Here is a 15,347-nt window from a genome sequence, read left to right as displayed (position 1 = left end):
ATTTACGCGATCTCACTCAAAAACATGTGTTATGGATATTGGTCGCGAAAGCCTACGTGTTCAAATGTTATAGCACGAGGGGATTGTTTTCCAACATGTTTATATCATTAAGAATGGTTGGAGCAAGTGCACCAATCCATGGAATGTCGTTAAAGAAATGCAACAGAAGAGCAGCATCAAGCCCAGTTGCAAAGACATCGACAAACTGATAAATCGGCAAAGATGAAAAGACCCAGAGCTCAAGCTCCTTTGCTGCAAGAGCCAATGATACTCCTCCATTGCATCATAGGTTACAATTGATGACCGAAGGCACCCCAAGCCCTCCGCCAGACATTAGAGATGAGGTCCCACAGGGCCCGAAATTTTCTAGTCATGGTTAATTGAGCAAACTACGGTATACAATAAAAAAACACGCAAACGAGAAGTTAAAAACAACAATGGATTATTATTTTTAACCCTGAAGCGTGGTGATTCGTTAAGACTCTCTGTGCGGCTCGTCTTTACTAAGGATATTCTCGCCAAGTGTCAACTTTTATTCAAGAGGGTCCTGCACGGGAATCTTTGGATACAAAAATCCAGTCACATTGAGACCTCTCACCATGTTGGTCCCCCCCACCCAACACCGTGTCCATGATGACAGTTGTTTAACCATTCTTTTAAAACACCCTGGTCAGTGTGGATTGGCCAGGTTCAGATATCGGTCGTAAATGATGTAGCCCTGACAAGGAATCGAACTCGAGCCATCAAGTATGTAATACAGGGTGCGAACCACTACACCAACACTCCCATATCAAAACCTAAACATCAAATAGCGCCAAATAAAGCATCGACACAATACGTTGAATGCATTTTCTTATTTATACACATGGGCTGGTACCATGCAAAATGTGAACATTTTTTGTGTAAAATTCGGGGCCATATACAGATTACAATACGGGTACTTTCGATTACTACTTTTAAATGAATCATTCAAAAATATTTTACATTCAAATGTATCAAAACAATATAACCTATACACGTACAAGGATGCATTTTAAACAGAACTCTAGAGAATTTGCATAAAAGTACGTTTTTTCTTCTCTCCCATTAGTTTTCACATGGCATCTGACGATGAGACCGGACGACATTCATCCCCTTCCTACCTTGCTTTGGTCAAGGCGATCGCTTCCTTGAGATCTACAGATCTCTCAAAGCCCTCCTCATGCTTCACGCCATCAACTCGTTGGTCTCCATTATTTTTAGACATCAAATTTAAAATATTTTTTTTTGCACCAAAATCTTATGCTGCTTTTTCCCCTTATGGTCTCATTACTTAGTTTTTTTGTAGTCTCAGTATTCCACGGATCCTCTTCGAGTTGATTTCTGCTACAAGTATCCTTGATCCCATCACCCATGTGTCCAACATTCGAATGAGATCACTAATGCCCCTTTACAGCCCGGCTTGTTTTCGTTTGGTCGTGGGATTGCCTTCGATTTCCAGATTTTGGTAAATTATGCCAAGTGCTGTCAAGGTCAATCGAATTTGTTAGTTAACATAAAATTGCATGAAGCACCCTTGGTCACTTTCCTTGCTAGAGACACACAAATCTGGCTCTAAATCCTAATTTACTAGCTTGATTGAGCTCCTCTCGATGTTTCCCCGTCATCCCTTTATATGTTTAGTTGGGCTCAACACATGAGCGAACAGTTGCACAACCAAATCACTAAAAATAGCTTGCAAATAGAGGTTGTCTCTATTGTGAGCAACCAGTTGCTCACAAATGGTTCAGAAACAAAGTACATCCAAGCGTGTTTTGTTAAATACTTCCCAGGATAGAATACAAAATGTACTTCCAGCATTCAACTGCATGTTTACAAATATACAGCGTTCCTTAATTTATACACAATAGACGACATCATCAAGTTTTCTTTCCACTCCCCAAGACCCACTGGCCCTTTTTAGGAGGATGACGAGTAGCAGCTTTGCTCTTTTGCGTCGTGAACGATTCGAATCGCTCCCGTGCCTTTTCCCAGTTCTGGGCTCGGCGGCTGTTTCCGGCCGCCAGGAGGGGAGAGTCCGCAGGGAGTTGAGGAGCCGAGCCCAGCCCTGCCTGTTTGTTCATCGCATGCGGCTTTATCTGCAGCAAAACAAAAGGGGGGGGTGGGGGGGGGACGCAGGGGTCACATTTCCCAAATGGCAACGATAGAACACGAAAAATGTCAGAAGACAAAAAAACACGTGCAATAAAATGTTATGTCATACGTTATGAAGTTAAGCATCCATTTCATCACGATTGTTGTATTGTCGGACCATAAACAATGACAATGGCTTGAGGTCTTCAACCAGCAAGGGGACTGATCAAGGCAAATGATGATGAAAGTTTCACAACAGTAAAAGCTTAATTATGCAGCATTGTTCCACTTAATATGAATTTAACAAATAAAGCAGTTTAATAAAATGTTGTACTGTACCGGCAAGGGCGATATTTTTGTTACGTCAAAGGTAAAAAAAAATCATTTTGCATCAGCATGCCAGTGTGATAACTCAAGTACAAGGTGTGACAAAGTTGAGTAACTAGTGATTTCAGGACCACGCTGTGTTTATCGTTTACTGCATAATGAGCCAAGTGTGTTCAGACCAATGTGGACATGTTCAAGCATCCTGTGCGAAACGGATTGAGATGTGTCATCCACAGTTGGCGCATCTGTTATAATGTACTGTATCGATGTATGGTTCCTGCTTTTTGCCACACCCTGTACAAGTGTGTGTGTGTGGTGGCACCAACCGGTTCCTTAATGCCAGCACTGTCCCTTCCCAGGCCCTCTCCGTGCTTCCACCCCATCTTCTCAAGCAGCTTCCGCCCCTTGTTTCCTCTGTCGATCTCCCTGTAGGACAGAATGGCTGTCAAGCAGTAACATGGCTGGGCTAAATGCTATAAAACTAAACTTTTTTTTTTATTTTACCAGGTAAGGCCCACTGAGTTATATACCTCCATTTTAAGAAGCGACCTGGCCACAAAAGATAGCTCAACTAAGTGGCTTATCACGTGAACATGTATAATTGTCAAATGCTCTAAAAAGGCATGTTTCTAAATGTGAGGGAAAAACCGGAGTACCCGGAGAAAAAAACAAGCAACCACAGGGAGTACATGCAAACTCCAAATATACAGCAGGCATCAGGGTCGGGACCGAATCCACGACCTCCTGTATACCAGGCGAGGTAGTTAACATCTCGCCACAGTGGCGCCCCTTTCATAATTTCATTAGATTGTATCCTTGATGCATTTTAATAGTGGTTCATAAACTGCACTGTGACCCCAGCAACCACAGTTCGATTCCTGGCCATGGCTACCATTAGTGGCGGGTCCAAACTGGTCCAGGCAACCACGCTTTGTCTACCCACACTGACCATCGGGGTCAAATATGATCAAACAATTCCCAGAACTGACACAGCCTTTATCTAGCAGTGGAATGACAAAGGGCAGTACATTAAGCTCGAGAAAACATTTATAATATCGCATGTGCTTTTAAATAACGATGTTGTTAAAGCGTAACCAACAGATACACACTTTCAAACTGGTAATTTTATTGTCAACGCTGCTTAGGGGCTAACGAACAGCATATAATGCTTTCCACACAAGGTGGTGCTCAGGACATAGACCCCCCCAAGTGTGTGCAGCTCACACACTCGTGCAAGGAGGCTGGCGCGTCGTCCTTGTGGTGGGGGTGCTCGCTCCCCACGGTGCGTCTGCGCTGCTCTGCACGGTTCGCGTACTTGGAGTTGTTGAGCACCTCCTGGTCCTCATGCGCACTCCCCTAACGCACCCACACAGAGGTACGGGCCAGAGACAGTTAACCAAAGGAAAACTCAACTTACATGTACAATTAGGTAAAGGCGCAGATCTGCAATCGCTTGCTCGTGCCACTGCTGGCAGAAGGGCCTCCAAAAGTGAGCTGTAGGATAGCGCCTCCAGAGTGTATTTGGCCAATTCTTCCACACAAGCCAGACGTCTTGGAAGAGATCAGGAGTACCCGCAGTTTTCTCCACTACACAAGACCTGCCGATCTAACTGTAGTGTACTCATGTGTGCTGGTGAGACAGAGGTGGATTTACTAAACATGTCCCTTTGTTTCAACTGGATATACAGTACAGGCGCGTCTCACAAAACCAGTGGTCTTTCTACAAGAATAATTTTTATTTAGCAATTTGAATGGGTGGCAGCGTAAATGATTTGCGAACACCGAGGACAGGCACCTGCAATCACAGTGGTTCTTCGTGTGTGGCAAGTGTTACATTTGATGTTGTATTACTTTATATTAAAATAAAAAATTCGTATTTCTCACATAAAAAAAAATTGTTCAAGATTGGGAAATTTTGGGGCCGAAACATATCTCAGCTTTTAATATGGGATCAATGGGAAAACGATGATTGTTTAACGAGTCTTCGTATCTTCTTGGTTCTTTCGGTAAAGTCACGTAGAAAGAACCAAGAAGGTGAATCCCTGCAGTCACGAAAGCTTTAAATCGAGTCTTCGTATTTCACAGAATGTTTTTATGTTGAACTTCTTTCGTATCTCGCTCGTTAAGCAATTCACGCCTGTATAACGTAGCAACACATGTAAAAATATCTGATTCGAGAAAAACCTATAAAGAATGAGCCACAACATGCAAATACAGGTTACTGGACAAAAATAATGCACAAACTGCTATAGACATGGCGAACTGCTTTGCTGTGCTTCAGAAGTGAATGTACATGATATTAAAAACGCATTACTGCGTGTGAAACGATCGAATTGTGAACATCTGCAGAAAATTAGTGACACCATGCACAGAGCGGATAGGTTACATTCAGATCTGACTTTACACTACCGAGTGCAGATTTACAGATTTAAATGTGCTTGTTGTTGTGTATGGTCGTTTGGTCCTACGATGACAAATACTGCAGGAAAAAAATGTCAAGAATGTAATTTCAGGAGTCGCGAAATGCTACCAATACCTGAAGGCCATATTTCGCTTTCATCTGTTTCAACTCCTTGAGGCGAATTTTCTCCTTCTCTTTCTTGCTCAGCAACGAAAAACCTTGTGTCGGTACAGTGATGCACACACAACTTCAATTCTGATGATTGCATTTTTATACAGCCAATTTCCAGGCAATAGCAAAATATAAACAAACCAACATCAGGGAACCCACTCCCCCCAGACAACACTGGAAGCAAGTTGGGGGCCTGCTGTGTTAATCATTTGAATGAAATAAGTAAAGAAAATATTTGTGAAGTGGGTTTTTTTGTGAAATGATTCAGCGAGTGAAATTTATCAAACTTGACTATGATCTAAGCAGGACTATGACAAGTCGAAATTAACTAGTCTGAACAAAGAAAACGGACTAAGATGATTGATGCTATTAGAGACTGCTATGCACCGAGGAAGGCAAACAAAATGGTAATTGGCAATATATACAACAAACATTTTGTGAGTTCATTGATTAGCTCATATTCGGAGATTGGGGAAATTGCCTACCCTCACACCAACATTTCATAACGAAGAGAAGGGCTACTTTTTTTTACTGGTTGAGCTGACTCGACAAAGGGAATGATGACGAACGAGATCCACAAAGAATGTGACTAAAATAAAAAATATGATGAATGTAACACTGGTAAGGCTATTAGCTAACCAGCAGATGTGCGTTTGCCGTGCATGCTAGCTCACCAGTCTGTGGAGCTTGTTTCTGGTTCAGACGCAGGTGCGCGATTACTTGCCCCGGCTCGCAGCCATCGCATGTCTCGGAGGCAGGGTGGATGTGGAAGGAGAGCACAGTCTCCCCAAACTTCACCTCATCACCATGGTCCAGGGGGTGGGGGTCGCTGTGCTCTTTTGGCTGAAGGGAAGTTCGGATAGGTTGATCGTTAGTCTGCGTGTTCGACTTGCATAACCTCATCCTGGTGTCTGATGCTTTCTTCCCCCAACCCTGTGGCCTAGAGCCCTAGACAATCAATTGTTGTCTTACCAACCTCATACTTGGCTGGTCGTGCTGTCAGATTCAATGCAAGATCCATGTTGCCAGGTCGGTTGGTCAGCACATGGCTACACTGCTGCAGCAGGGTCACAGCATTCCCAGTGCTGTACCGGACCCAACTTCGGATCCACAGACACATATAAGCCCATATCTCCCTTCCTCCTCCCTCTCTAGCGCTGTTCACAGTCCGTTTTATATGCTGCTCTCTACACAATAGGTGCCATACCAGGACCTACTCAGGAACTTGCTTGGCCTATTAAATTAATCACCACCTGCTGTAAATCTGCCGCCCTCCCCCTCAATTAACTCACCAACACAATGCACATCAATTTCACCCGTAAGAGACTTGCATAAGGAATCTTTACGAGGTGGGCTGGGTGGCACACAGGACAAAGAGCTGAGCTTCCACCCAGAGATCATGGGTTCAAATGCAGGCTGCCACCTATGATTAAACAGGGAGCTGAAGGTGTAGCAAGTCGATGATCTAATTATGGTAAAAATTGACTGCACACAAATATACATCACATTAGATTAAATCTGACTCCACACGTAATGTGTCAAACTGTAGTAGAACGGGTGAAAAATTGCTGGCCTCCAAGGCATGGACCAGGTCACTTGAAAGGCTCTCAGAGGTAGCTCTGTGATATGTTTCTGTCGGATCTTCTCTTACACAAAGGCTTGAACTGTTCTGCGAGAGTTCGAAATAGATTATTTGTCCCGTGACATAACGCCGATAACGCAATCAGGCTAATACTGGGGAAAAACGTAAAAAATAAGGAAACTTTACAATCCTACTCACCTTTAACATGAAAGTAACTGAAACCACTATCATGTGTCACTGTTACCATCCCATATCACCTCCGATTAGCACGACTGGCTCTACATTTAGTTGTTTTCATTTATTTTTATTTTATTTTTTACCTACGTGACTTTACCAAAAAACCAAAGAGTACGATTGGCTACGTATGGTGCGGAAGAACTTCAACATACTTACGTCACCAGAAATAATCAGCTTGTTTCCAACTTGCCAGCTTTTAAATATTTAAGATTGTGATTGAACAATATCTTAAATAATTTCTTTGTTTTGCTGTGTGTGCAGTACCTGCAGGATTCTGTTTCCATTGATGATAGTCCCGTTCTGGCTGCCCTGGTCCATGAGGACATACTTCTGCCTCTCAGGGTCAAAGTGCACTTCTGCATGAAACTACCGAAAGGAAAAGAATATACAATGATAATGCAAACACTGAAGGATAATTGCTTATATTCTATAAACAATGTGCTCCATTAGCTTCATACCTTGCTGACACCCATTTCTGGAATGCTGATGGTGTGGTCCATGTCCTTTGCCCTGAAATTCAAAATATATGTATCTGTCAAATCAGGACATCCATCTGTGTCTTAGGGAAAAAAAAACACCTATAAAAGAGGGGATTACTCAAATGTCCGAGTGTCAGTCACTGATGTGGGAGGGATCATACCTGCCAATAGTGGCGATGGTGTCCGATGTGATGATGAAGAGAGTGCCCGGATTGAGAACTGGAGAGCGAACCACCATCACCCTGATGCAGGGTGGCCACTGCTGCTCTACTTTAGCACAAGAGAAACATCAAAAGTGGTTAATTTAAATACCAATTAACCAGCAAAACAACACCAGTACTAGTCTGGCAGTTTTGCATACAAATTAAGTGTTGTACTGTGATTCTACGCTCCTACATTCATTCTCCTTGCATCAGCAATCAGGCACTGACCCACACTGGTGAATTACAGTCAAACAACACACCTTGTGGATCGTGGGGAGGTCCTCATCCACCATTGAATTGACAAAATGGCTTTACATGTAAGTATCTGTGACATCCTAAGTATGGTAATAATAGTGCCACTATTAACATGTTCGTTCACGCCCCGAATGACACTTGCAATATTTATAATATTGAACATGTATTCACCTTCCGGGTCATCGCAGACGTTACTTTGGGTGCTGCTATCGGAGGAGCTGTGGCTACTGCTCGAGGCAGAGTCTTCCGAGTCCGATAACTCCCCCTCCTCCGTTTCGCTACCGCGCTCTGTGGAACTACTCCTCCGCCTGCGCCTCCTCTTTTCCCTCCTTTCCCTTTCCTCATCTTCATCGTCCGTGATACAGTCGACGGCCTTTCTGTGGTGCCGCCCCGATGTTTTGAGCCGCTTTTTAGACCTCTCCCGCTCTGCCTCCCGGCCACGTTTCCGCTCCCTGCTGCGCCGCTTTGTACTACGGCGAGCTTTTTCTTCTTTCTTGAAAGCCAAAACAGAAAATGTCGACAATCACTATGTTTTGCTTTCAAGAATTATCGCTGTGTTAAAATTCAATTTGCGAGGTTAATCAATTGAAGGAATCTGTCAATACAAATGAGTAGTGACATTCATTGCAATAATAGTTTACTGCAGTATATTCCAAATGAAATGCGTGGCTAATTATAAAGGAGATTTGCATGTAAACCAAACAGCAGTTAGAGCGGAAACTTTGGTGCTAAAATAATAGCCTCAACTGCCTATCTTGCCACACTATGCAATTCAATAAGATGTAAATCAATCAATCTTTATTTTATGTGCTAATATCGCCCTCAATAAAGTAGGCAACAGTGCATTTTCAAAATTAACTGAAAATGAAAAATATATGTATTGCAGTTTAAGCAAATAAAAATTGTACTGTAGTATGTGTAAAGAAAATGATATTGTTTACCATCAAACTGGCCAGAGTATCCAGATAGGTTCAGATTTTTCAATGAGCCTGTCACCTTATAGAGCTCTGCCTAATCAAAACAAAAAATACAGATATAGAAATCAATACTCTGAAGAATTTGTTATAAAATATCACGTTTATCATGTATATTTATAGTACTACAAGCACATTACTTTTGTTCACAAAAGCTGCTGTTTGGTTTGCAATACCTTCCATGCTATTAATAGTGCACAATTAGACTTGTTCAGAACCAACAGCAATGAACAGTCAAGCAATGTAAAGTTCTCACCTCCAAATCCTTTTTCTTAGTTTTTTTCTTCTTGGTTTTGGTGGTGCCCTCTGCTGGCTGGAGGTCAACCGACGTGTAGTATTCATATGTACCCTTTTCGCTGTCGAAGTAATAGTAATGCCCGTTGTTGGGGTCATAATACATTTGTGTGGTCTGTAAAAATACAAAATACAAACGTATATATATCTGGAGGAACAGATTCGATAGTTTAAGCAATGGTACTAAACACGTGTGTGGAAGGCCCAACAGTCAACCTACAATAAATGGTAGGAATAGGTTTTACCCTTTTAATTGGCACAAAAACTGACACCTTTATTCAAGGCATCATGTTTGCAATAACCACAACACAAGCAGTCAAAATGCAAACAAAAAAGACAACTCTGATAATAATATGCACTGTCCTTGAATTTGATTGGTCCACACCCGAGACAGCTTTTCTTAGAGCCTAGTCTCCATTGGTGTTGGACCAGAAGACTCCAAAAGGCGTACAACTCAAAAACAGCGCACTATCAGAGTATTGAGGGCTCAGGGTGAGCATGTACATTATGAGACCTCCTTTGCCAGTAACAAAATATTGCAAACAAAGGAGGTCTCATAATACAATAAATGGTGTTCAGTCTCCCAGTTAAATTAGTTAAAAACTGCCAAAAAATATATTCAGCCCTCTTGTTAATCCGCCGCTGGATGACGGCCAGCTCACACCGTATCAGTCAAAGGGTTAATGAACCACAAACTGCAACACATAAAAATTATTGGTCTATAAGCGCAAATAATTTATTTTAACCAAATATAATTAGCACTGCATTTGCAAGATAAAATTGGTATGTTAATGTTTGGTACAATTACCCTTCCTTGCAATAGAGGACAGCAATTGACCCGATTTAAAGAGTTGTAAATCCCATTTTACAGCAACAGGCAGAGAAAAAAATAATTCCACTTAAAATTACATGGGGGACAATGTAGGAACGGTGTGGGCTTACAGCGTCGTAGTAGAACCCGGTGGTGTAGTCGTAGTACAGTCCCGTTCCCTCGTCGTACACCATGCCCGACTGCTGCATGGCGTCCTCGGCCGCCGCTCGTAGGCTGTCCGCCAGCGACACCCCCTCCGCCTCCACGGCTGCGACTTCCACGGTCGGCTCTTGAATCCGTGATGTTGAATTTTCCAGAGGCTGCTGCTGCGGCGGCTGCTGCTCAGACTCCACCGCCTCTACTGATGGATACTCCGAAACCCCATACTCGTAGCCTGCGGTAGAACAATGAAAAGCGTCGATCTTGTCAAGGCATGCGATGCATCGCTGCGCAAAAAAAAAACCCAACAATAAACAAGCCAAAGCGTCTATTTACCAAGCTGGGCAGTGTCGGCAGTGCCATCAGTTTGGGTTTCCGCATCCGTCTTCTGCCTTCGACACTTCTTCAGTTCGTGCACCTGCTTACTAAGCACCTCCACCTGTCAAAACAGAAACATGCCACCAGCACTATGTGAAATATAAACACATCATTGCCAAAAATGCTCTTATTCAATTCAGCTTATGAATATTCACGTGTCAAAGGCAAGCGATTTTCAGTAACTTTCATTACAACTGGCGACATGTTATTTTTGTGTAATAATTAAGCATGTGGAATAGTGAGAGGAGCAGTGCTATTATATGGTGCAGAGATGTGGGCACTGAGGAAGAGTGCTTGAAAGAATAAAGGTGAGAATGCGGAGACGGATGCTGGGAATAAACAAGTACCTCCGATTAGCACGGTTGGCTACGTATGGTGCGAATTATGTTATACATGCATATAAAGGAGGTGGAATGAAGAAGTCATAGCCTTAGCAGACGTTGCTAATATTTTCTAAAAGGAAAGGGAGGCTAGAGAAGAGACAAAGAAGATGCAATTAGAAGGGCTATGTAGATTCCAGTGCAGGACAGAACAAGTATAAGGAGACAAAAGGTGATGTAGAATGATGTAGTTGAATGAGATATGGCGGTGGATGTTACGAGATAAGAGGCGCAGAATAGAAGTACAAAATGGCCATCTAAGTAGCCGACAGCATACTTTATAAAATGGAACACATGGCTTTGAAGAATGATTTGGCACCTGAGCACGCAGATCATCATTGTAGCGCTGAACTGTGCCGTGAAGCTGCTCAGCTTTCTGCAGCCGCTTACGACACAGAAGCAGCTCTCTCCGCAGGATCTCTGCGTCCTCTGGAAGGTCTGAGAGCTCCTCTGCTCTAACACCATCTTCCTCAAACTCGTCATCGGTGTCCCCCCGTCTCCCACTCTCCGCCAATGCGAGGGTCTCCTCTCCTCCATCCCCCTCCTGTGTCTCCGCACTCTCCCCTCGCTGCATCGCCGTGTCGTCTTCTTCCTCCTCCTCCTGCCACGTTCCGCACGGCGGTGGGTCTTCTTGTAAAGTCAACTTCTCACACTGGACACCCCCCCCTCCACTTCCATTTTCTACATGCACATTCTCTCCGTGCAAGTTGTTCTCATCTATGCCGCACACGTCGTCCATCTCCTGTTGCTCCATTTCCTTCAAGTCTTCGTAAGCCCAGGTACAATTCTCTGCATGCACGCAATCAATATCATTGAAATTAATAATTTAAATTGCAAATTGATACAAATTATGCAGCGTGCCATATTTTACACTTGTCCACGAGAGTCTGATTAGGTTAATGTGTAACCAGTGTGGACACATTTTGGCATCTACACTGTTTGCATTATTTATCATTCGCACATGAGCATTACAACTCATCTTCCAAGGTGACAGTGCGATTAGAAAGCTTCACTCACAATAGAAAGGTGAACCGTTCAAATCTCTGATATATCGAGGGTCGATAAACTTAAGTAACACTTCGTGGGAAATCAAGGTATTGTCCAATGGGATAAAAATTATCTTGGCATAGGAAAGTGTAAGTTCCATCACTGTCCTCAGGGTTGCCAACGAGGACGAATACCACCCAATGCTTGCTTGAGCATGGAGTGTTTACACAAGTGCTGATAATTGGTTCGTATTCAGACTGGTTACTTTGCGACGTTTACAGACTGCTGACATTGGTTAGCGTGTAATGGTCATAGTGGCCCAGCGATTACGCTCGTGTTTAGTGTGTTTAATGTCAAAGTGAAGCTGTCAACGTGGAATTTCCACACGACTAGAAGTTGAAACCGACCTCCAAGCATCTGTTCTCTTTATGTAGTATCGCCACCATCTGTAAATTTAGGTCTTCCAATTGGTCACCAACCTCTGGGTGTCATTCCAGTGTCTGTCTAGGTGACTTGCACTTCTTAGTTCTGCACAAGTAATCAACCCACTGCAACCTACTCTTACCAATCACATCCAACACCGCTTTCCCATCACGTTCTGTCCCAAGTCCACATTGCTTACGCAAGTCTGAAATTGATTTCCTAGGATCATCCACGTGCACCTATATTCAAATCTCAATATTCTTCAGTCACTTTAGTTCAAGTCCAGTCCTCTGCCCTAACCCATGCAGTAAAACAGACTACCCCTGCCTCAAGCATATCGACATAATATGCCGACATCTTAACTCGTCCTGTATCAAGCACACGACTCCCTAGACAAAATAAAACCTCTACTAACCTCCACATTCTCACTTCCTACATGGGGTTTAACGATGCATGTGACCAACTGTAGCAATTTGATTAAAATATATACAGGGCGGCCCATAAGTCCGGCATCATAGGCAGGGGCAGAGCCAGGATTTTGACTTTGGGGGGGCTGACTTCAATATTCTGAGATATCCAGTGTTTATGTTTTCCAATGGGCGCCACAAATGTATAAAACAAATATTATTGGATTTGAACGCGGAGTTTATTAATAGGTCGGAGCCGCTGATAAGTTCGAAAGGCTGCCGCTCAAGCAGCCTGCAGGGCAGCACAAGGTGGCAGCCTGCAGGGCAGCACACAAGGTGACAGCCTGCAGGGCAGCACAAGGTGGCAGCCTGCAGGGCAGCACACAGTGGCAGCCTGCAGAGCAGCACACAAGGTGGCAGCCTGCAGGGCAGCACACAAGGTGGCAGCCTGCAGGGCAGCACACAAGGTGGCAGCCTGCAGGGCAGCACACAAGGTGGTAGCCTGCAGGGCAGCACACAAGGTGGCAGCCTGCAGGGCAGCACACAAGGTGGCAGCCTGCAGGGCAGCACACAAGGTGGTAGCCTGCAGGGCAGCACACAAGGTGGCAGCCTGCAGGGCAGCACACAAGGTGGCAGCCTGCAGGGCAGCACACAAGGTGGCAGCCTGCAGGGCAGCACACAAGGTGGCAGCCTGCAGGGCAGCACACAAGGTGGCAGCCTGCAGGGCAGCACACAAGGTGGCAGCCTGCAGGGCAGCACACAAGGTGGCAGCCTGCAGAGCAGCACACAAGGTGGCAGCCTGCAGGGCAGCACACAAGGTGGCAGCCTGCAGGGCAGCACACAAGGTGGCAGCCTGCAGCATTTTGCAGCAGCCGGATATCCGGGTATCCCGATTACCGACTTAACCAAAATTTCAGGGGGGGGCTGAGCCCCCCCCCCCAGCCCCCCTGTGGCTTCGCCTCTGATCATAGGTAACAATAACTAATTCATACGGTTTTGTTTCTGCAGGCCTAAGATGTCTCTGAGTAGTAAGGAAGAACGAGTCCAGATAATTCGCCTCGTGGGAAATGGAGAGTCAGAGGGAGGTCGCTGTTTAATTTGAATAAAAGCGATATTGTCTTAAAAAAAAGTAATTTTCCTATCATTCCAGACTCATGGGACATCCTGTATTCGTGTATATATCTTAACATAGTCGTGAATGTTGCGGATACTAGTGGCTAGAGAGGAGACGCGTGCAATACACGTACAGTCCGTTCGCCGTACACAGGCCCCTTCGTCAGATCCACCGCTGGATGAGCGCTAGAGCGACCGGCTCACAATTGGAAGCGTGTGAGGAGCGGGGTGTGTGTTGGTCTCGGCCCACCATCCCTTCGAGGGGGTCGATAAAACGACTACCACTTTGTTAGGGGGTGGGGGGTGAGTACAAATTGAAGGCGATGGCAGAGACTCGACAGCCCCGGGCATCCGGACAAGAGCCGAGCCAGCCACGAATCCTCCACGCCCGCTCAACTTGAGCGGGGGAAATCACCGCGACTCTCGACTATCCGTCAAGTCAAATAAAGACGACAACTACGTTAACATGTTAGACGTATGTAGCGGCGTTTACCTGGTGCCGTCTCCTCGCCGCCGCCCTAGCCGCCCTAGCCGCGGAGTGCGCGAGTCGCCCCGACGACCCTCCGGCCCGACTCGAGCCGCACCTGCGAGACACGGACGACATGAGGGCGAGGGGGGGGGCGAACAGCAGCGTGAGGGAGATCGACACGACCGGGGGGGGTCTCACGCTGCCGAGGAGGAGGCGGCGTGGTTGTTGTTGTTGTGGCGGGACGGGGGGGTGAGGTGTGTGCTGCTGCTGCTGGTGGTGGTGGAGGAGGGAGGCGGCGGGGAACCTGAAGCGGTTACAGCGGCGCGGGACCCGACATCTTAGGCCGGCTCGTCAATTCGATTCCGCTACTGAATGCGATTCGATTCGGGAGCGGATCGATTCCTTCTTGGTCGATTTTGTGGGAACTCTTTTTGGCCAATATCGAAAGTATGAAAAAAATAAGAATTTTTTAAAACGTAACAAAGTATGAAACAATATCAAAGGGTAAACCCGATTCTTATTTTTTCAAGGATCGATTTTTTTTTTTTAGAAAGTGAAGTATAAACAAAACGTCAAAAATTATCCTTGATAAAGGTTTTTTTTGTCCTTGGATTAGATCGCGTACATATAGATGTTGTTAAAGTCTTCACAATTCTGGCTAAGGGGCCGTCCATAAATAACGTCACGCACCTGGGGGGGGGAGGTCAGACATTGGTGACGATGTGTGACGAGGGGGGAGGGTTTGAGAAATGTGACGTCACATCAAAATGCGCAACTTTAAATAAATATATAATTGTTTTAACAACACTAATTGTGATAACTCCTACAACATCAGAGTGCAGCGCCACATTAAATACGCACTACAATGGCAATCGTTTAAAGCGATTTTAAGCATATTCTTGGTTCTTTCGGTAAAGTCACGTAGAAGGGAAACAATAAAATAATAAAAATATAAAACAATAAAATTCTCACGACGTTTCGACTGCAACACAATCAATCATCAGGTGTGAGCCCACAGCAAGAAAATTTGAAAAAAGTGGCGGTTTTTTTTACGTTAGCACCACGGATAGCGATTTGACCGTTTGTTCAGATGGACGAGTCCATCTATGTCCAGAAAAGAGGAGGGGGGAGACGAAAATAATGGATGCGGTCTGAAAGCCACCTTAAGCGTGATCAATCAAGACC

General features: G+C 44.8%; 1 protein-coding gene across 5 annotated transcripts; it reads right to left on the bottom strand.

Annotated features, from left to right (window-relative positions):
* Positions 1–839: 839 nt before the first annotated feature.
* On the bottom strand, positions 840–14,565 carry AGGF1 (angiogenic factor with G-patch and FHA domains 1). 5 transcript variants are annotated; one of them, XM_032968885.2, is made up of 15 exons: positions 14,467–14,565; positions 14,187–14,277; positions 11,083–11,552; positions 10,342–10,444; positions 9,978–10,240; positions 8,998–9,150; positions 7,939–8,260; positions 7,471–7,579; positions 7,289–7,340; positions 7,095–7,196; positions 5,686–5,854; positions 4,976–5,058; positions 3,668–3,795; positions 2,766–2,865; positions 840–2,117 (listed from the first exon to the last, which is right to left on the bottom strand). In XM_032968885.2, the coding sequence occupies exons 3-15, from the start codon at positions 11,515–11,517 to the stop codon at positions 1,899–1,901; spliced, it is 2,238 nt and encodes a 745-aa protein (XP_032824776.2). In that variant the 5' UTR covers positions 11,518–11,552; positions 14,187–14,277; positions 14,467–14,565; the 3' UTR covers positions 840–1,898. The 5 variants fall into 5 exon arrangements, with proteins under 5 accessions (XP_032824776.2, XP_032824778.2, XP_032824779.2 ...); XM_032968887.2 differs by lacking the exon at positions 7,939–8,260 and adding an exon at positions 8,709–8,778 and having other exon boundaries at positions 14,187–14,552; XM_032968888.2 differs by lacking the exon at positions 7,939–8,260 and adding an exon at positions 8,709–8,778 and having other exon boundaries at positions 7,471–7,576; positions 14,187–14,552.
* Positions 14,566–15,347: the final 782 nt, after the last annotated feature.

Source organism: Petromyzon marinus, chromosome 40, assembly GCF_048934315.1.
Source record: "Petromyzon marinus isolate PM22_M1 ecotype Great Lakes invasive population chromosome 40, UKy_Petmar_22M1.pri1.0, whole genome shotgun sequence".
Classification (NCBI taxonomy): domain Eukaryota; kingdom Metazoa; phylum Chordata; class Hyperoartia; order Petromyzontiformes; family Petromyzontidae; genus Petromyzon; species Petromyzon marinus.
The sequence above is the reverse complement of the archived record's forward strand: the minus strand, read 5'-3'. Positions and strand labels throughout refer to the sequence as shown.

What these genes read in the sequence shown, in the direction of transcription:
- AGGF1 (XM_032968885.2), bottom strand. Translation starts at nt 11,517, where the DNA reads ATGGAGCAACAGGAGATGGACGACGTGTGCGGCATAGATGAGAACAAC. An exon ending in CGTCTGCGATGACCCGGAAG is followed by an intron (nt 7,580 to 7,938) that starts GTGAATACATGT and finishes CTTGTGCTAAAG; the next exon opens with TAGAGCAGCAGTGGCCACCC. An exon ending in AAGCGAAATATGGCCTTCAG is followed by an intron (nt 3,796 to 4,975) that starts GTATTGGTAGCA and finishes TGGGTGCGTTAG; the next exon opens with GGGAGTGCGCATGAGGACCA.